Below are 21173 nucleotides of genomic sequence, written 5' to 3' on the forward strand. Positions count from 1 at the left end.
ATTATCCCATCTTTCCCTATGCTTCATGACCCTTAACCCTAATCTTCATAATCATGATCACCTCCATTTCCGTGAATTAACATCTGTCTTCTCCTTTCCCTATCTTGACCCTTTGGTGAACTCTATTCTATTCTCTAGTCCTATAATCCTTGTCTCCTTGACCAATCACTGATAAAAATCCTGCCAAGCCTTAATATTGGGTTATTATGGCCTCCTGTATATATCTGCTGCTGAACAGAGCAAGAGAAAATCACAAAATCTTGCTGCCTGGTTCCACTATAATTCTGTATTATCTATTTTTTTAATCCAATCTCATTACAAGAAATCTTAAAAGGAAACTACCCAGATGTCTCAAAATTAGGGGGCAAAGTGGAAACAGTAAGAAACCCAAAACATGAAAACTCCCCAAAGTATTATAACTAAAATCAGAGTTTCCCGGGTCAAGGGAAAAAATATTTCAAGTAGCCAGAAAGAAAGAATTCAAGTTGTGAAGAGTTACAGTTAAGATTACATACAGTAGCAGTCACCACCATAAAGGAACAGAGAGCTTGCTATCCAACATTTCAGAAGGCAAAGAATATGGGTTTACAATCAAAGAATAATTTACCTAGCAAAAAATGAATATGATATGCCAGGGGGAAATGAATCTTTAATGAAATAGAGAACTTCCAAGAATTCCTGATAAAAAGGGCCAAGTTATGAAAAATCTTAGAAGTGCAAACATGGGAATTAATAGAAATACAAATAGATAGACACATTATAAATAGAGAAATTGATAGAAATAGATAACAGAATAAATAAATGAACTAGTAGAAATATAAAAAAGTAAGCATGAACAATAGTAGAGGATTAAACAAAGATAAAATGATTACATTCTAATATGTATCCTCTCTGACTCCTATCAAAATAGAGAGTGTCTAATTAGACAAGGCCTGGCAGAGATTCTGTTATATCTCAATGATCTTAAGCAAAGAATAGGAGGAGAAGGAAGAATATTCTGAAGAGGGGAGAGAGAAAAAAGTTACGAAAAATTATCATATAATCAGGGTGTACAAGTGGACATCTGTACAAAGAGGAAGGGTAAGGGAGAGTAGCTGACACTTGAATCTTCTTTTCATCTGAATATATCAAAGGAAGGAAGAATACACACAGAGGAAGATAGTACACATTTTTCTCCACAGTTAAAATAGGAAGAAGAAAAGGGAGATGGGAGGAGGGAGGTTTAAAAGAAGAGATTAAAGGATTAAATTAAAGGATTAAAGGAGGAAAAAATCTATTATAAGAATATCTGAAAATATGGGAAATTCAGAGGATGCCCACAAAACAGTAAATGGCTGAAAAAGTGATGTAAATGTAATAGAATACTATTGTGTTCTACGAAACAATGAAGATGGTTTTAGAAAAATTTGAGATGATTTATATGAACTGATGCAGACCAAAGTGAACATAACCAGCAGAATAATCTACACAAACACAGCAATGTGGTAAAGACAAACAATACAGACTCAGAAATTCTAATCAGTGTAATGACCAATCACAATTCCAGAGGGTTCACAATGAAGCACAACCTGAAGACTCAGAGTGCATCATGGGACCTAAATTGTTTTGATATAGTCAATGCAGAAATTAGTTTTGCTTTACTACATGTGTGGGTAACAAGGGTTTTGTTTCTCCTTCAATATCAATGTAATGGTGTGGGCTGGAGTGCTGACTGAAAACTATATATGTGTATATATATATATATATATATATATATATATATATATGTATATGTATATATATATTTATACATATATGTATATAATTTTTTTGAAAATTTAAAAAAAATGTGCAGAATTAAGGGATAGATTAATTTGTTCAAGGTGTAGCTAGAAGTTTGGCGATACTGGATTATAGAAAATGTGGTAGAAAGCAAAATATAAATAAAATAGAAAAATAGTAAGAGGCTAGATTATAAAGGGCTTTTAATACAAAAGAATAATTTTATATTTGATCCATATATTTGATTCATAATGGGATACTATTGTGGGGTGGGAAATTACAAAGGGGTCATTTCAAATAAATCTGAAATTGAAATTTTTTTTGGTAAAAATCTGGAAAGACTGATGTGGACATATTGCAGGGTAAAGTTAAAAGAACTAGGAAAACAATTTTTGTAATATATATGTATATGTTACATATAATTATATATATATTTATATTATAAAGATAAACAATTTTGAAAACTTTAAGAATGCTGAACAACACAATGATTAACCATAATTTCAGAAAATTCAAGATGAAACATGTTACCTATCTCTTGACAGAGATGATAGAACATCATTGATTGAGACATATTTTTTTTGGATGTGACCAACGTGAACATTTTCTTTGCTTGATCAAACAAGTTTGTAACAGGGGTTTTGTTTTTCTTGATTTCTCAATTGGTGGTAAGGATATGAGTGGAAGGGACAGAATTATACTCTAAAGATAGCTTCCAAGAATAGAGATGATAAACCCTTTTGTCTTTTGTTTTCTTCAGATTTTATCTATAGGATTATGTTCAGTTTCAGGTACAACAATTTTAAAAGAACATTGATAAGCCTTCACAAGAAGGCAGCCATGCTGATGATTATTTGTGAGTTCATGGCATGTAAGGACTGACTGAAGAAACAAGGAACATTTACCTTAGAAAAAAACTGATGGAGAAGACAATGGTAGCCTTCATGTATTTGAAGAGCTGTGATATGGAAGAATTTAGTGTCTGGGCTAAGAGTTTGGCATCTGAGGACAAAACCAGGAGTGAGCAGCAAAAATTACAAGGACAAATTAGGCTTGATGTTGGGAAAAAACTTTCTAATAATTAAAATAGTCCAAAAAACCAGAATAGACTATGGTGAGAAGTGGTAGTTCCCTCTGCATGGGGACTATCAAGCAGGGATTGGATGGACATTTTTCAAAACACATGCATGGACAATTCTTAAACATTAGTCCTTGCAAAACCCTGTTTTCCAATTTCTCTCCTCTTTCCCCACACCCTCCCCTAGATGGCAAGTAGTCCAATATATGTTAAACATGGTAGAAATATATGTTAAATCCAATATATACATATTTAATTATTGTGCTGCACAACAAAGGAGAAACAAAATAAAATGCGAGCAAATAACAACAAAAAGAATGAAAATGCTATGTTGTGGTCCACACTCAGCTACCACAGGCCTCTCTCTGGGGTAGATGGCTCTCTTCATCACTGAACAATTGGAACTGGTTTGAATCATCTCATTGTTGAAGAGAGTCATGTAGATGGACACTTATTAAGAATGTTATAATTGAGTTTCTTTCAGGTATAAGTTGGAGCACATGGCCACTTGAGTCCTTTCCAGCTCAGATTCTGTGAAAGTTCTGATCTCAAAAGTAAGAGAGGGATGAATTACCTCAGTCATCTTGACAGAACTCAATATAGTATTTGCCTTAAACCTAGTTGTTATTAACCAGTTGCTTACTATTCCAAAACAGGATCTCACATCAAGTTCTCAAGAAACTTGTTTTCACCTTTATGACTGCGCACTATTTTATAAGAAAATAATGCTCATAATCTTCCACCACTTTCTTCTGTGATGTTTTGCCAATTGTTTTTATTTAAAATAGTTGTTGCCTGTGGGTGTCATATTTCTCTACCTGGAAAGGAGATCAGGTATTTGCTGGAATAAAAAGATTATCTGAACTATTTGATATTGATTGAAAAATTAAAAAAAATTGATCAGTGGGGAAAATTTGGTACTCAACATGTAGAAGTAAATGAACATAGTAGTCCAACATTCAATAAACTTCAAGACTCCCAGTCTCTGGAATATGGATTTGCTTTTCAATAAAAACTGCTTAGAAAGCTAGAAAGCAGTCAGACAGAAATTAGGTTTAGACAAACATCTCAGATCATATCCCAAAATAACCTCCAAATGGATACATGGCCTAGCTGTAAAAGATGACATCATAAACAAACTAGAGAAGCAAGGAAAGAAATATTTTCTACAACAATGGATAGGGGAAGAGTTCATTTACAAGCAAAGGATGAAGATTATCACAAAAGAAAGGTTGGATAATTTTTATTACACATGTAAGTTATATTGTCTCTTTTTTAGGATCTTTTCTTAAGGATAAGTTTAATGATGAACATTATACCTATTTTCTAAAACAGAAATGATGGACAAAAAAAGGCAGAACAAAATTAATATTTTTGTATGTTACCAACAGCAACAATTTGCTCAGCTTATCTATGCATATTTATTACCAGAATTTGTTTTTCTTTCTTTCTTTTTAGTTTGTATGGGAGAGGTAGAAGGGAGAGAAAATTAACCATTGTTAATTTTTTTAAGTTTTAATAAAAATACTTAAAAAGAAATTGGCAAAATAGTGGGTTTGAGTAGACATAAAGATATATTAATTAGCAAAGAATTTAAGATATTCTTGCATATAATAAGGTTTGGATTTGTGCTATTGAAAGTAAAGACACTGGTGACAGGAAATGGATATAGGAACCAAAATAGGAAATGAAAAAAACCTGACATAGGAAACTGAAGGTTGTGGGGGAGGAGGGCAGGGATAGTTTAAAAAGCTAGTTATTCAAAATAGTGGGACATAAGAGTATTAGACAGAAGGATTTAGATAACTGATTTCTGATTGATCCAGGAGAGTCATGACTTGATTGGCCCAAAAAAACTATATGAATAGCTATTAAGTGGGGAAAAGGTGTCGAGTTTGTTGCTCTCTGCTGTCGCCATTAACTTGAGAAGGAAAAGTCCAGAGGGATAGAATATAAGATAAGGAAAAACTCTTCTATAGTTGAACATGCTGATGCCTGATAGGAATAGAAAAAGAATTTCATATACATGGGTAATAGATGTGTAAAAAAGGATAGTTTTCAGATAGGGTTTGGGGAAGAAAAGGATGTTGTATAACATATTAAGAATTGAATTTTTTGTAATTCATATAAATGCTTTCTTACTTGTATAGGTGCAGTTTTATGTTATAAAGAGGAAGAGAAAGATCCTTATTAAGAACTAGAGATATATGTAAAGAAACACAGTTTTGAGAATATCAAAGAGATGGAAGACCATATTGAAGACTTAAGAGCTGCAAAACACTCTGGTATATTATTATTTGTACATACATGTTTTATGACTAAAATGGATAAAAACCAAACAAATGAGAAATAATAAACATTTGAAGACACGGTTTTTAAAAGTACTATTGATTTGACAGGGGAGATTTGGTAAGTTGTGACTTTTTAAAGTGAAAAGCAAATCACTGAGAGTTTGAAGGTTCACATCTGTCATTAAAAAGAAAGGGAAGAAATAATGAGTTGATGAATTAAGAAAAAAAATGGAAAGGCTCAGACTTATAAAGGAAGATGCTATCCAACTTCAGAGAAACAGAAGACAACTGGAAACAAACATAATACAGTCTTATACATATAAATATAAATATATATGCATGTGATTATGGATATCTATACATATGTATGTGTATATATGTATAGTTATGTCTATACATGTGTATATATGTATGTGTATATGTATAAACACATATATATATATGTATATGTTTACTTAATTGTAGCTTTCTGGAGGGGGTAAGTAAAAATAGAACAGAGCAGAGAACAAAAGAAAACCTATAAAGAAGCAAAGATGGACAGCTCTGAATACAGTATGTAGTATTTATTATATAGGCTTTCTTGAAATGGATATTTATTGCTTTATATTTTGAACTTACACATGTCCTGTTGTATAAATAGAAATTTTTTCCTTTTCTTATTTGTAATTAAGTTTAAAATAATTTTTAATTGAATAGGTAATCACTAAGTTTGAAGGTTTGGATTTATGTTATTGAAAGGAAAGCACTGGTGATAGGAAATGGATTTAGGAACCAATATAGGAAATACAGTAGAAACTGATTTAGGAAACTGAAGCTTTGGAGGGGTAGGGGACGGTTTAAAAAGCTAGTTCATCAGAACCCTGGGATTTAAAAGAATTAGATACAAGGATTTAGATGAAGGATTCCAGATTGATCCAGGAGAGACATCTTCTCTTTGGCTGTGAACTACATTAACAACTATTAAGTGAAAAGAGGTGTTAAGAGTTTGTTGCTTTCTGCTGCTACCTCTAACTTGAGGAGAACTCGGGGGATTTTGCTGTGTCTTTGGTGTTTTGGTGAGCTGTATTTACTACGATCTCCATTTTGATTGAACAGTATTGCATCTGGATAATAAACAATTGATAGGGCTCATCTATGGAGCTCTGAGGCAGCCAGTCTGATGAGTAGTTCTCTGGCTTTAAAAGAACTGCTATTCATATTAAAAGCCAACATTTCCTAAATAACCTTTTAAGGATAATGGTTAATTGAAAGAACTTATAAATTCTGTGTTTGAATAGGGGAAAAAAAGAGAATTTCTCCAGTTTCCCCAGGATGAATAACATTGAAGTCTTTAGTCCAGAGTTGTGAGTTAACCTAAATATGTGAATTTTTCTCCCTCTTGTGTTTCCCTACTAAGTTCCTTTGCATGGATATTGAGTATACTAGTCAGATGACTTAGTTTTATGTATATATATATATACACATACACACACACACACATATATATATAAGTTTTATTATCTATGCCTTTGCTCTAATATATCTCTTTCAATATTATTATTATTATTGTCTTATTTCGTAAATGCTCATGCTTAAGATCTAAAAGTGCCTGTTATGTATGTGACTAGTTATAAAAAGAGAAAATATACCAGATGGGGGCTAAGAGCTAAGTAGTAGTAAATAGTGGGAATGGTTATCCCTATGACTTTGAAAGAGTCTGAATCTCTGGAAACTCAGAACTGCCAATTTGGAGAGCAGGTTGGAGTGAACAAATTGAATACAGAGAAAGAGTGAGTTTATCTCAGGGATGGGGTCTGACACACCCTATGAGGGAGATTATAGATGTATTTTGTGTGGTCCTTGTTGGGTCTGTGTCTAGAGATGTTTCACACAGCACTCAAGCTTTATACACAGCCATGTTATACATGCTGTTCATATATAACATACACATGTTATACATAAAATTGAAAAAATTTTGCACAAACCAAATACACAGAGAACTATAGTTCCCTTTGTATTTATCAGTAATGCCAGTGATACTGTTTGTTATGGTTTAATGTTTCTTAATACTTAATACTTGCTACACAAAGATAAGTCACTGAAACAGGAGTGGGGTCAGAGGTTTAAGGGTTGGGGTTTTATTTTGTTTTGTTTTGTTTTTTGCTGAGGCAATTGGGATTAAGTGATTTGCCCAGAGCCACAAAGCCAGGAAGTGTTGTGTCTGAAGTCAGGTCCTCCTGACTTCAGGGCTGGTGCTCTATCCACTGAGCCATCTAGCTACACCGGGATTAAGGTTTTTACTGGAACTTATTAACAACTTCTAAAAACAGAGCAGCAACCAATTCAGCGAGAATCATTAGACTGAAATCTTTTTCTAAAAATCCCTTGGTTTGGTCATAAAATGATAAGTTATTCTCTCCCTGCCAATGTTGTGGCTATATTAATAAAAAAAATTTATTAAGTGATTACTATGTGCCTACCACTGTGTAAAGAGCCAGCAGAATCAGTCTTTGCCTGCAAGGACTTATGTTCTAATAAGAGGAGACAGCATACATGAGGGCACTGTGGCTCAGGACATGTGCATTGGTTCCCAGAGTCCCTGGGATGCTCAACGGGGCCATAGGCCATTAGATTGCCACATTCCAACCAGGGACAGTCAGAGAGTTTCCTTGCTTATGGGTCCAGAAGTGGGAGCAGCAGGGGGAGGGAGAGGTGGACAGAAAGATCTTGCTAAAAACAAAACATTCCTCTGCCTCAGCATGGCCCTGGCCCCTGCCCCTTGGCTTTTTCCAGTATATTTTTCTGTAGCTAAGTAGAGAAAGGCTTGCTTTCAGAAGTTCTATGGGCATGGTTCCCCCACTTCTGATAGAGTAAGAAAGGGCCTCCATAGAATCTGGCCTCGGCTCCACCTGAAGCCACCATCTTCCCTGGGAAACAGTCCTAAGGAACAAGCCCTCCTCCAGCCCACTACAGTCCCCACATCAGCCCCTGGCTTGTTCCTACAATCAGAGAGGCGATTTCCTCTTCCCACTGACTCCTAAAAACAGTTTCCAGTGGTCATGATTATTCAGACCACAAGACTTCCCCATCGACGTATAAAAATGAGGGGAATACAAAAATAGATGCAGAGGGAATAGTACCTAGAAATACCAGCCTTTGCAAAACTTTAGTCCATTTCAAAGAGCATTTTCTGTCTCTCTGTCTCTTTTTATTTCTACATTTCTGTCTTTCCATCTTCTCTCTCTCTTTCTCTTTCTCTCTCTTTTCCCCTATCTCTCTTCCTCCCTCCCTCTCTCTTTCCCTTGCTCCTTTCTCTCTTCTTTTTTCTTTCTCTTCTCTTTCTCCCTTCCTCCTTTCCTCCCTCCTTTCTCTTTCCTTTTTTCTTTCTCTTATCTCTCCCTCCCTCCTTCTCTCCTTCCCTTCCTCCTTTATTTCTTTTCTTTTTTCTTTCTCTTCTCTCTCTCCCTCCCTCTCTCTCTTCTTCCTTCCCTCCTTTCTCTTTTCTTTTTCTTCTCTCTCTTTCCTTCCCTCCTGCCTTTTTCTTTTTCATTCACACACACACACACTCACAATGCAACCTTTGGCAAACTATGTGACAACTGAGCAACTCCGTAAAACATACTATAGAAGAGTGGCTGACATGTATGAGTTGCAGGAGCTTCCACGCTGGGAATTCCATATGTAATATGCGTGGGCCCATGTAAGATGTGTCTAACCATGCAAGTGTCTAAACAGGTGGCTCAAAAGGAGGTCTGATAGAGATCTCTGGAATCATGCCCAGCCCTCTTCAAGAGAGACTGTGAGTCCTGCCTTGAGGGAGCAGAAGAGTCACAAGTTGCTAAGTCTGCCCCTCCAGTCTCTGAGAAGGGAACTGGGGCAGAATCCTATCTGCCTCCCTAAATATTGCTAGCTCAGGAGCACGATTTTTTGGTTCAAAGTATAAGTTCCTGAAAATGAAGTGAAATAAGCTAAGAATAATTTATACAATGAGAACATTCTAGAGAAAAACAACTTTAAAAGACGTTAGAATTCTGACCAATACAATGATATACCAAATGATATACCACTACTTATCCCCTACTAGAGAGGTGATAAATTTAAAATTCAGAAAGCTAGATAAAACATTTTTCCACACGTGGCTAATACGGGAATTTGTTTTGCTAAAAAATACATGCTTGTAAGGAGAATTATTTGTGATTTTAAAATTTTTTAAAAATTAATCAGTAAATCAAAGGATATGAACAGACAATTCTCAGAGGAAGAAATTGAAACTATATCCACTCACATGAAAGAGTGTTCCAAATCACTACTGATCAGAGAAATGCAAATTAAGACCACTCTGAGATACCACTACACACCTGTCAGATTGGCTAAGATGACAGGAACAAATAATGACAAATGTTGGAGGGGATGTGGGGAAATTGGGACACTAATACATTGCTGGTGGAGTTGTGAAAGAATCCAGCCATTCTGGAGAGCAATCTGGAATTATGCCCAAAAAGTTATCAAACTGTGCATACCCTTTGACCCAGCAGCGCTACTACTGGGATTATATCCCAAAGAAATACTAAAGAGCGGAAAGAGACATATATGTGCCAAAATGTTTGTGGCAGCTCTTTTTGTTGTAGCTAGAAACTGGAGGATGAATGGATGTCCATCGGTTGGAGAATGGTTGGGTAAATTGTGGTATATGAAGGTTATGGAATATTATTGCTCGGTAAGAAATGACCAGCAGGAGGAATATAGAGAGGCTTGGAGAGACTTAAATCAACTGATGCTGAGTGAAATGAGCAGAACCAGAAGATCACTGTACACTTCAACAACAATACTGTATGGGGATGTATTCTGATGGAAGTGGAAATCTTCAACATAAAGAAGATCCAACTCACTTCCAGTTGATCAATGATGGACAGGGGTAGCTGCACCCAGAGAAGAAACACTGGGAGGGGAATGAAAATTGTTAGCACTAATATCTGTCTGCCCAGGTTGCATGTACCTTCGGATTCTAATGTTTATTGTGCAACAAGAAAATGATATTCGCACACATGTATTGTACCTAGACTATATTGTAACACATGTAAAATGTATGGTATTGCCTGTCGTCGGGGGGAGGGAATAGAGGGAGGGGGGGTAATTTGGAAAAATGAATACAAGGGATAATATTATAAAATATATATATATAATAAAAAAAATTAATCAGTAAAGAGCAATGGAAGACAGAATTATAAATTTTTGTAAAAATAAAATCATCAAAGCAAAATTTCTAGCTTTTTTGATTGTTTAAAAGGGCAAGGATGGTTTTTAGCTTACACTCACCAGAATGTTGCTACACAAAAGACCATCACAAATAGTGAATAGTAAGTAAACCTATTTATTTAAATAGCAAACAAATCAGAAAAATCATAGTGTATGAACTCTTCTTGGGAAGCAAGATGTCTCAGATCAATCCAAAGATCTCATGCAAGTAGAAATTCCTCAAAGCCTCTAGAGAGACAAGCTGGAAATCTGGGACTTATTGGATTCCTTTATATCTCTGTATCTGATGCTCCCAAAGTCTTTCTCTTTCTTTCTCAAACATCTGAAATTGGTCCCAAAGGGAAACTTGATCCATAAATGTCCTCTCCAAAGAAAGTGTGAAAAAGTCTCTCATTTCCAAAGATCTCATACCAACTCCTTCGCTATATGAAGCAATGCATCAGCATTTTCTTCACCATTTGGGAAAGTCTCATTTAAAGGGTACCATGTAAAGTACAAAATTGGGGGAAAAAATCTTCACAGCCAGTGGTTCTGATAAAGGTCTTATTTCTAAAGTATATAAAGAACTGTCAGATTTATAAGAAAATAAGTCATTTCCCAATTGATAACTGGTCAAAGATTATGAACAGACAATTTTCAGATAACAAAATTAAAGCCATGTATAGTTATGTTTAAAATGCTCTAAATCACTGTTGTTTAGAGAAATGCAAATTAAAACAACTCTGAGATATCATTGCACACCTGTCAGATTGGCTAAGATGATAGGAATAAATAATGATGAATGTTGGAGGGGCTGTGGGAAAACTGGGATACTGATGCATTGTTGGTGGAGTTGTGAAAGAATCCAGCCATTCTGGAGAGCAATCTGGAATTAGGCTCAAAGTGCTATAAAATTGCATACCATATTTGACCTAAAAATATTACCACCAGATCTGTATCCCAAGGAAATTATAAAGGAGGGGAAATGACCTACATGTGCAAAAATAGCAGCTCTTTTTGTGGTAGCAAAGAACTGGAAAATGAGTGGATGCCCAGCAATTAGGGAATGGCTGAACAAGTTGTAGTAAGTGAAGGTAAGTGAATATTATTGTTCTATCAAAAATTATGAACAAGCTGATTATAGAAAGGCCTGGAAAGATTTACATGAATGGATGCTGAGCAAAACAAGCAAAACCAGGAATACATTGTACACAGTAACAGCAAGAATGTGTGATGATCCACTATGAAAAATTTGGTTCTTCCCAATGGTCCAAGCAATCCCAAAAGACTTTGGACAGAAAATGGCATCTATATCCCAAAAAGAACCATGAGATTGAATGTAAATCAATACATGCTATGTTCACTTTGTTTTTTTGTTTTTAAATCTCTTCGATGATTTTCCCTTTTGCCCTGATTTTTCTGTCAATATGACTCATAAAATAATGTGTTTTAAAAATAAATAAATTTACTAGAAAAAAATTACAAAAAATAACGTGTTCCATGTTTAACTGGAAATCTGAGCTGCACAAATACCAGGTCACAGGTCTGGGTCTTTATTGGTCTTAATTTTGCCTTCTGGGCTCAAAAATGGGAAAAAATGACCTGTAGGATCTCAAACAGGTCATCCTCACTAGACACAACTATCAGAAAATAGCCTGGTTTTTCCCTTTGCAAGTCCAGTCTCCCCTAGGAAGCCTTGCATGACTCCTTGTACTACCTTCAGGAGCACCCATATCCCCACATCGTTCATTTGACCTTTATCAGCCAATCCATGCAAGAACGGCTTCACTCCATTATTAGAAGAGCTCCCGGAAGACAGGGACTGTATCAGTCCTGTCTTTATACCCCTGCACCATTCTCTATTAGAATCAAATCATGGAATGGGAGAACTGAAAGGAAGCAGAGAAATAATCTCATTAGGAACCATGAGTAGATGTTTATGAGAGGCAGGTTTTGACTTTATGGAAGGAAAGATTTCCCAACATTTGGACTTGCTTTAAATAGAATGGACCACTTGAAGAGGAGAAAACTTTTCTGTTGCTGGAGATCTTTAAGGGGAGGCAGGATGATCTTTCCCAGAGATGTGACAAAGGGGAGCTCTGAGCTCCAAGGTCCCTTGCAGTTTTTATATTCTGTAATATAGATGGAAACTCAGGGGGCAAACATTTAGCATTGGACTCTTCTCTTTTATAGATGAGGCATAAGAGGCTCAGGAAGACCATAGGTCACAGAACCAGATTGTAGCTGGGAATCTCATCTGACTTATTTCTTTTGTTGAGGAGACTGAGACTCAGGGAGGTTTTATGGTCAGGGTGCTGGAAAGGACATTACCTTCATCTAATTCCTTCATCTTACAGAGGAGGAATCTAGCTCCCAGAAGAGTGAAGTCCCATTTGAGCAAATAATCGAGATGGAATCAGAATTTTGGTCCCCCATCTCCAAATTCCAGTCCTTCCATTTCACTAATAAGCAACCTGAGGCCCAGTTTCCTGAGGAAGTGAGAAAGGAGGTGATTATCTCTAAGGTGCCCTTGTTGTTCACTCATTCTTCAGTCAGATCTGATTCTTTGAAGCCCCCTTTTCGAGGTTTTCTTGTCAAAGAGTTGATTGGCCATTTCCTTCTCCAGCTCATTTTACGATGAGGAAACTGAGGCAGACACAGTTAAATGATTTGCTCAAGGTCACATAGCTAATAAGTGTCTGAGGTTGGATTTGAACCCATGAAGATGACTCTTCCTAACATTCCACCCACCCTGCTACCCAGCTACTCTAAAATACTCTGACTTGGTTAAGACCACACAGTAAATTAATGCAAGAGTCAGGACTAAAACCCAAGTCTCCTGACGTTAGAACTCCATAAATATTGATGATTGGTTTGCATTAAGCTGATGTCACGTGGTTTGTCATAGTCAAAATTACCTGGGCCCATATCCTAACTCAACACACACGCACTGTGTGACTCTGAGGAAGGCCCTCGGCCACTTTCTAAGAGTGTAAAATGTCGGTCTTCACTGAGAGGGGGAGGGGGTCCCCAGGACCACCGTCCGGCATGGAGGAAAATTTCGGAAATGTGATGTACTAAAACGTTACTCAGCTCAACGAACCACCCAGAGCCTTGTAATGAGTGCTGTGCCTTTCCCTTCCCCCTCCAGTACAGTCATCTGTGTAACACAAAGGGCATCTATTCAGGATGTTAATCCCCTAGAAGAAATGTGGGGCAAGCAGATGGAAGAACTCTCCCCCGTGTCCTTGGAGAAAGGAACAGGCTGGGGGGGAGATAAAGTCCTATTTGACCCCTCTGAGGAACACACAGGGAAGCACACACAGATTTCTATCACCAAATGCAATATTAACTGTTTACTCACCTTCCTGGACAATCCACCAGACCCACTCTGCCCCCTCTCCCAGACACTCCTTATTTGCTGGTGGGGAGAATTTAAAAGGTCTTATTGGAGGAGGCAAAGGACAACAGACTTGGGAGTCCGAAAGTTCAGGCCTCAAACTATGATCATGGCAATCCGCCATCTTCAGTTTTCCCATCAGGAAAATCATAAGATTATAGATTCAGAACTGGAAGAGCCTGGAGACCAAACCTCTCATTTCATAGTTGAGGAACTGAGACCCAGAGAAAAGTGACTTTGAAAGAGCATTGATCCCAAAGCCAATTCTCTTCCCACTGCACCACCCCACTCCTCCCAGCCCCAGGTGCCTGTCTCTCTGTGTGTCTCTGTTCCTCTGTCTCTCTGTCTCTGTCTCTCTCTCAACTTCATTTCATTATTATTACTGCAATTCTGATTGATAGTATTTTATTGGAATTGAGCTCTACCATTTCCAATAATATTAATGATAACAAACATCTATTATACATTTTCTGTATGCTAGGCACTGTTCCAGCCACTGGAAATGCAAATACAAGTCAAAGAAAGGCAGCCCCTGCTCTCAAGCAACTTATGATCTAATAGGAATAGCAGAGTGAGGAGAAGCTGTGACTAAGGCCACAGAATCAGGGATCACTGGTGGTAATTCATTTTTTTCCAGTCATATCCCACTCTCTGTGACTCCATCTGGGGTTTTCTAGGAAAAGATGCACCATTTTCTTCTCCAGCTCATTTTGTAGATAAGAAAATTGAGGCAAATAGGGGGAAGTGACTTGCCCAGGATCACGCAGCCAGTGAGTGTCTGAGGCTGGATTTGAACTCAGGTATTCATGACTTTAGGCTTGGTGCTCCAGAGACCATGGCACCCCAGCTGCTGTTCTGGGGCCCTCCCCAAAATGAATGTTCCAGCAGAGCTTACAGATGGGAGAGCCAAAGTGCTTTGCCAGCCATTCTCATGAGAACCTGCCAAGATGGTGGTAATAAGGACCTGCATTAAGGTAGTAGCAATGCTGATAGACTGTAGCAGTTGGGTTCAAGAAATATAATCAGAGAGGAATTAAGCAGGACTTTGTAATTTTGGATGCAAGAGACAAAGCAGAGGAGAATCAGACTTAGGGGGAAACCATCATTTTACAGATAAAGCAAAAAGGCAGTGTTGCCAGATGGTTTGGGCAATGCCCTTAGCATCCGGAAGGCCAGGATTTAAATCCCATTTCAGATTAGCTGTGTGATCTTGAGCAAGTCACTTAATGACTCTGTGCCTCAGTTTCTTCATCTGTAAAATGGGCCAGTGGACCTGCATAGTCTTCTAAGCTCCCTTTCAGCTCCAAAATCACAATCCACTGACATTGAGACCCCCTAGTAGAGAACTGATTTGTCCAAGAGCATAAAGAAAATCATTAAAAGAGCTCACTCTGAAGCCCATATCTCCTGTCTAGCTTTCTATCACCTCTGCCCTCCAAAGGACTTCATAAAAACATAAAATTTGAAGATCGGCTAGTTCCCATTTTACAGATAAGGAAAATGAGGTCTAATTAGACAGAGGCAGGACTCGAACCAAAAAAGTATACTTCACAAACCAGGATTTATTCTTTTTTTCCCCTTTAATAGTATTTCTATTGATCAATTTTATTTATAGCTTTATTTTTCTATAAATGTATTTTTCCATATTCATGCAAAGATAGTTTTCAACATTCATCTTTGTGAACCCTAGCGTCAGGACTCATTTTCTGGAATCACATTAGCTACAGAAGGAGATGATCTATCCCTTTTCTTTCCCCCACACCCAAGACGCAGAACTATTTAGGAGCCGGCAATCACATCCGCCATCTGCCTTTTCTAGGGGAGTGCACGGCCCTGGGAAGTTAGGCTCTAGCCGTTGGATACCAAGCCTCATCACTGCACTCCAGCCCCCCTGAGAACGGCCAGAGATGACCTAGACATTGTGAAACTGAGGCTCTCCTGAGTCTATATTCACTAGAATACCAGAGTTTGCAGACTTTAAAAAGTAAGCTAGTAGGGACAGCTAGATGGCGCAGTGGGTGGAGCACCAGCCCTGAAGTCAGGAGGACCTGAGATCAAGTTTGATCTCAGACACTTAACTAGCTGTGTAACCCTGGGCAAGTCACTTAACCCCAATTGTCTTAGCAAAAAGAAAAAAAAAAGTAAGATAGTATCGCAGCCCCAAATCTCAGGGAAGTAGCTGTATAACCCGAGTAGGGAATAGACTTTGGGGTGGGGGTGTGGACAGGGCGGGGGCAGCCCAAGTTTTCCCAGGCAATGGGAAATATGCAAGAAATGGTCCGAGTCGGCAGACCTGGGTGGTGGTTACAAAGGCAAGTTTCACTCATGCTCCTGGACCCAAACCCATAAATGATATATGCAGAGCAAGGAAAGCAGATTCTGGAAGCCAGTGAAGGTTCTAGCCAGGCCCCTTCAACAATTGTGGAAGAACCAAGGTACGGTCATGGACCACTCAGAAAACTGGAATCTTTCTGGGATGAGACATAGAGAGCTGAAAGTGACCCAGAAGTCATTTGGCCCAATCCCCTCATTTTACAGATGAGAAAACTGAGGTGTAAGGAGACTGACAGATGGCTAGAGGGTTCTGAGGTCATGCTTTGGGATCTCTATCACCTGACCTCCCCCAACACTCCCATCTCCCAAATCATTCCCTCCCCACTTCTTCTCTTTCATTTTTATCCTTAATCTCATCCCCTTCCATGTCCTTTATGACCTTACTCTAGTGTTTATTCTTTTCTGTCTCTGTTTCTGTCTCTGTCTCTGTCCCTCTCTCTTCCTCTCTGCGTCTCTCTGTCTATGTCTCTCTCTGTCTCTCTCTGTGTCTCTCTGTCTCTCTGTCTCTGTCTGTCTCTTTCTCTTCATCTAGATTCTCTGGACCACACTCTCACCCTGACAACAGACTCTCCTGCCCCTTAAATCAGATGTTCCATATCCTGAACAATCTGTGCCCGAGAGACTGGGCCAATGGATTAGAGGTAGGATGAGCTGACGGGGAGAAGGGATGAGCACCGGATCGGAGAAGACAGATCTCCAAGCCCATGTAGCTTAGAGTTACTTGCCACAAGAAGGCCTCTAACTTAAAGCTGATGAGAACTGGATTTCAGTAAGGAGTCCTGGGGTGTCTGGACCACCACTGCTGACCTGATACTAGGCTTGGGATAGGAAAGGGAAGCAGAGATATTATATTTAGCAGTTTTCTATTCCTTCAGAGTACAACTGGTCTGGGTTTACCCAGGGTTCCAGCTCCCAATATGGGAGCCCAGGTCATTGGCCCTTTAATATAGTCAAGATGGACCCCACTTGATGGGAAAATGGGGGACCAATATTCCTTCTGGGGCCCATGGTCTCTTTCATGATTTCAACAGAACCTAAAGTCATAGGAATAAATTTAAAGTTGGCAAGGCCCTCAGAGACCTTCTAGTCCAAGCTCCCTCACAGAGGAAACTGAGGCTTACAGAGTCTTGCCTAAGTTCACACAGGCAGCTAAGTAGCAGAGTGAGTGTTCTGGCTGAGCTCCAGTTACTGAAGAGACTGTAAGATCCAGGAGGAGGGGGCAGAGAGGGGAAAGAGAGCCTCAGTCCCGAGGGCAGAGGGCTGCAAAGACCCCATATGTTAGGAAGAGGAGACCCTCACTATTAAGCTTGCAACCAGGCTTTTAAATTCAGCTTCTAAATCAAGAGACAGACAAAGGAGAGAGCAAAGTCATACTCAAGGAGGGCCTGCAGACTTAGCCATTGAAGAAAAAGTAAAGCAAGAAGCCCACCAGAGAGCTCAGAGGGGCTTGCTGGTCACAGAATCCATTAAGGAGGGACTTGTCCTATGCAAAGTCCCTAGCCCAAGAAGAATGGCTTCTTCTCTGGGGCGGTCAGAGAGATGGAGTCATTCCCTCTCCCCAGAAAAAAATGAGTGAGATGGGGATTGGAGAGGGGAACATTTCTAGGAGTTGGAGTCATTATGGGGCTGAGAAGGCAAGAAGCCCAGAGGGAAGCAGGACTAGATTTCTTCCTCTTTTGCCATGGCAATGGAGACTGCAAAGGGAAATTTGTGCTGCTGGGTAGAGGGAGCTGTCAAGGAGTAGAATTTAATTCAATTCCATTTATAAGGCACCTAATGGGAGCCAACACTGGGTGGTGGGGCTGAGAGATCATGGATATCCTGGCCCTTGCTCTCAAGCTTGTGGTTTGGGAAACCAATCAGACAGCTTAGAATTGGCAGCTGTCAACAGCTGTGGTGAGGGAGTTCTGGGCATCAATCTGAAGGTGATAAGGGGGCCAGGGAGCCAGGCTGGGCAGGCGATGATGTGGAGCTTGGGGACAAGGCAGCTTCCTGGAGCACTGAGCTTGTACCACAAACCTCCCAAGCCTCCAAGTCTTCTCCCTGGCCACCACACCGTACACAGGCCCTAGTGAGAACCGTTCCCATTTCTACGTTCCAGGGCAGCGGCATTGGAGAGAGCCTCAGAGCCGGAGAACCTGACCCCAACACAACCGGTCACACATGTCACTGCTTAGTGCTCTGAGGACCTCGCAGTATCTGCACAAGCTGCCAACCTGCACTGGCAGAGCCATCTTCCTCACCTGGAAGTCCTCTATATCAGTGACATCAGAGTCCAGAATCTAGCCCTTAAGTGTTTTACATACATTTTCTCATGTATTCTCACAATCCATGAGGGAGGGGGTACCACTGGCATTCCCATTTGCAGATAAGGAAATGGAGACTCAGAGATGTCATCACTTGCCCAAAATCACACATTGAGGAGGTGGGATTCAGACAAAAGTCTTCTTGATTCCAAGTCCGGCACTAAAGTCATGGAGAGGAACTAACTCTAGTTGGGGAGAGCAACTCAGAGAGGCAGACTATGAGTAGCGTTAAGTAACATCATTAGACTGCAAATTCCTCCAGGGCAGTGTCCCCAGTATCCTCAGTGCTTAACATAGTGCTTGGCACATTGGGTGCTTAATACATGTTGATTGATTGATTGACTGCCTACCAGCATGCCCCACCCCCTCCACAAGGAGGGCCTGCCATACCAGGAAGACAATGATAAAACAGTGCCCTGACTTCCTGTACCATGTGTCCCAATAGTGGTATCTGAGACCTCCGGATCACGACGTGTACCGAGCCGGGGTACCAGGTGATCAAGGAAACTGGGGCGTGAAAAGTCTCCATTGCTGGAATCCAGAGCCACCAGAGGGGAGATTGAAGTTCTCCCATCCTTCACAGAAATCTCCCAGCCTAGGGCTGTGTCCATCCCAAGAGGTTTCCCCTCCACTTTTGTTCCACTCAACCAATATTCAGGATGGCCCATGATACTTAGGAGGTACTTACAACCTGATCCCTACACCCAATTTCCCCCAGTGGATCTTGTTTTCCTTTCAGGATAGCCCAGATCAATGAAAACCCTCCCTCTCCCGACTGACACCCCTTCCTTCCCTCCTCTCCTACTCATTTAAGGAAATTACAAATGTAAGGGGCAGTTACCTTAAGTAAATCACCTCTGTGTGCAATTCAATTACTAAGTACTTATTAAGCACCTACGACATGCCAGCATTGTGCTAGGAATTGGGGATATAAGTACAAAGAAGGAAATAATCTTTATTTGTAATAAGCTTACATTCTAATGGCCGAAACAACCAGTACACAAATGATAGAGCCCAATAAATATTGCAAGATGAAGGTGATCTCTGAGATCCCCCATAATTCTGAGCGAACTTTCCTATTATAGTTGAGGACTCCAGAGTCAAGGAGAAGAAAATGACTCGACAAAGATCACACTGCTAGTAAATTACCAGGCTAGAATTCACTCCAGTAATCTTTCTACACTATTCATATATATATATATAGATAGATAGATAGATAGATAGATATAGATATAGATATAGATATAGATAGATATAGATATAGATATAGATATAGATATAGATATAGATATAGATAGATAGATAGATATAGATATAGATATATAGATATATATAGATAGATATAGATATAGATATAGATATAGATATAGATATAGATATAGATATAGATATATAGATAGATAGATAGATCTTTTACATCTTTCCACACTCTTCAAGAGAAATGCCCCATTCTTTCCAGAGGGAACATCTGTTATATAGCCAAGGAACTCCCAACACTCAGGATGTCATCTTAAAAGTTCCACAGCAAAAGCCATGGAAAAGGGGACCAGGGCCCCGAAGAGGAAGAGGTGACCCACTGCCCTGGATGCCCTGACCTCTTAACCGTGGCTCATCCATCCGTCCGAGGGACTGATCATGGCCCTGCTCCCATGGACGGCTGGGCTCTGGCTTTGTACCTGGGTTCGAAGCCTTCTGGGTTCTTCCCTAAACTTCCATCCAGGGCTTTCTTCTTAAGGTTTTCTTCACTGTCAGGCATGCTGAGGGGGCCCGCGGAGCGGAGTGGACTCACTGGCTAACGGATCCCAAGGAACATAAAAATGACTGAGTGAAGGCTTGTGGGCAGCCCTAGAGAACGCAAGGAGGGGGAGGAGACAAGAGTCCCACCGAAGCCAACGCCTCTCCCCCCTCCCTGCTTTGAAGCATGCTCATACAGTCTGAGAACTGCAGGTTGTCCAATGTGGGAGCTGTCCTTTCCTGCTTGCTTTGCTTAGATCAATCCTGAGGAGAATTTCAATGAGAACAGGGCGCTTTTTGATGCAAATTGTCCCCGGGACACCCAGCCAATCAACGCCTGGGATTCTGGGACCTCTGGGGCCTGGGGTTTTCTACTCAATCCTATTTTTTTAAAAAAGTACCAGAAGAGAGCAAAAAGTGCTCCAGAAGCCACTGAGGACTAATGAAAGTGAGCTAGGAACTTAAGTTTAAGTGTTTAGTGATTAATGATAGGTAACACACAAAAGAGATGCTCTTATTTACAACTGGAAGTAATCAGTTCTGTCAAGTCTGCTCATTGCTCCTTGGGAAATGTCAACTCTTCCCTTACTCCTTCCCTCCCCTCCCTCCTCTCTCTCTTTCCTTCCTACTTTTCCCCCACTGGAAGCAGCAGAATGGAATCAGAACCATTTAGGGTTGAAAAGGGAAAGGGAAGGGAACAAGCATTTTTAAGGGCCAATTATGTGCCCGGATGTGTTCTAAAAGCTTTACAAAGATATCTCATTTGATCCCTCACAACCATCTAGGGAAATAAGTATTATTGAGTCAGGGACCTGGATTCAAATCCTAATTCTACCACTTACCAGCTCTGCCATCTTAGGCAAATCATTTAACATCTCTGGACCCAATTTCCTTATCCATAAAGTGAGAATATTAAACTAGTCATAGGTTCTTCACTTGTTTGTGTCCTAGAATCCTCTGGACAGCCTGTTAATACCTATGGGATGCTTCTCTGAAAAATACTTTAAGTGAATAAAACAAAATACAAAGGATTACAAAAGAAACCAATAATATTG

At 39.6% G+C, this 21173-nt stretch overlaps 1 protein-coding gene across 1 annotated transcript in view; it reads right to left on the bottom strand.

The window, feature by feature from the left end:
• Positions 1-20373, bottom strand: part of ACSBG1 (acyl-CoA synthetase bubblegum family member 1) — a 92866-nt gene extending 72493 nt beyond the window's left edge. The window contains exon 1 of the mRNA XM_074296452.1: positions 20061-20373. Coding sequence (XP_074152553.1) covers positions 20061-20140 — 80 coding nt within the window. The 5' untranslated portion in view covers positions 20141-20373. The remainder of the gene's footprint in view (positions 1-20060) is intronic.
• Positions 20374-21173: the final 800 nt, after the last annotated feature.

The sequence above is a fragment of the Sminthopsis crassicaudata genome, chromosome 2, assembly GCF_048593235.1.
Source record: "Sminthopsis crassicaudata isolate SCR6 chromosome 2, ASM4859323v1, whole genome shotgun sequence".
Classification (NCBI taxonomy): Eukaryota; Metazoa; Chordata; class Mammalia; order Dasyuromorphia; family Dasyuridae; genus Sminthopsis; species Sminthopsis crassicaudata.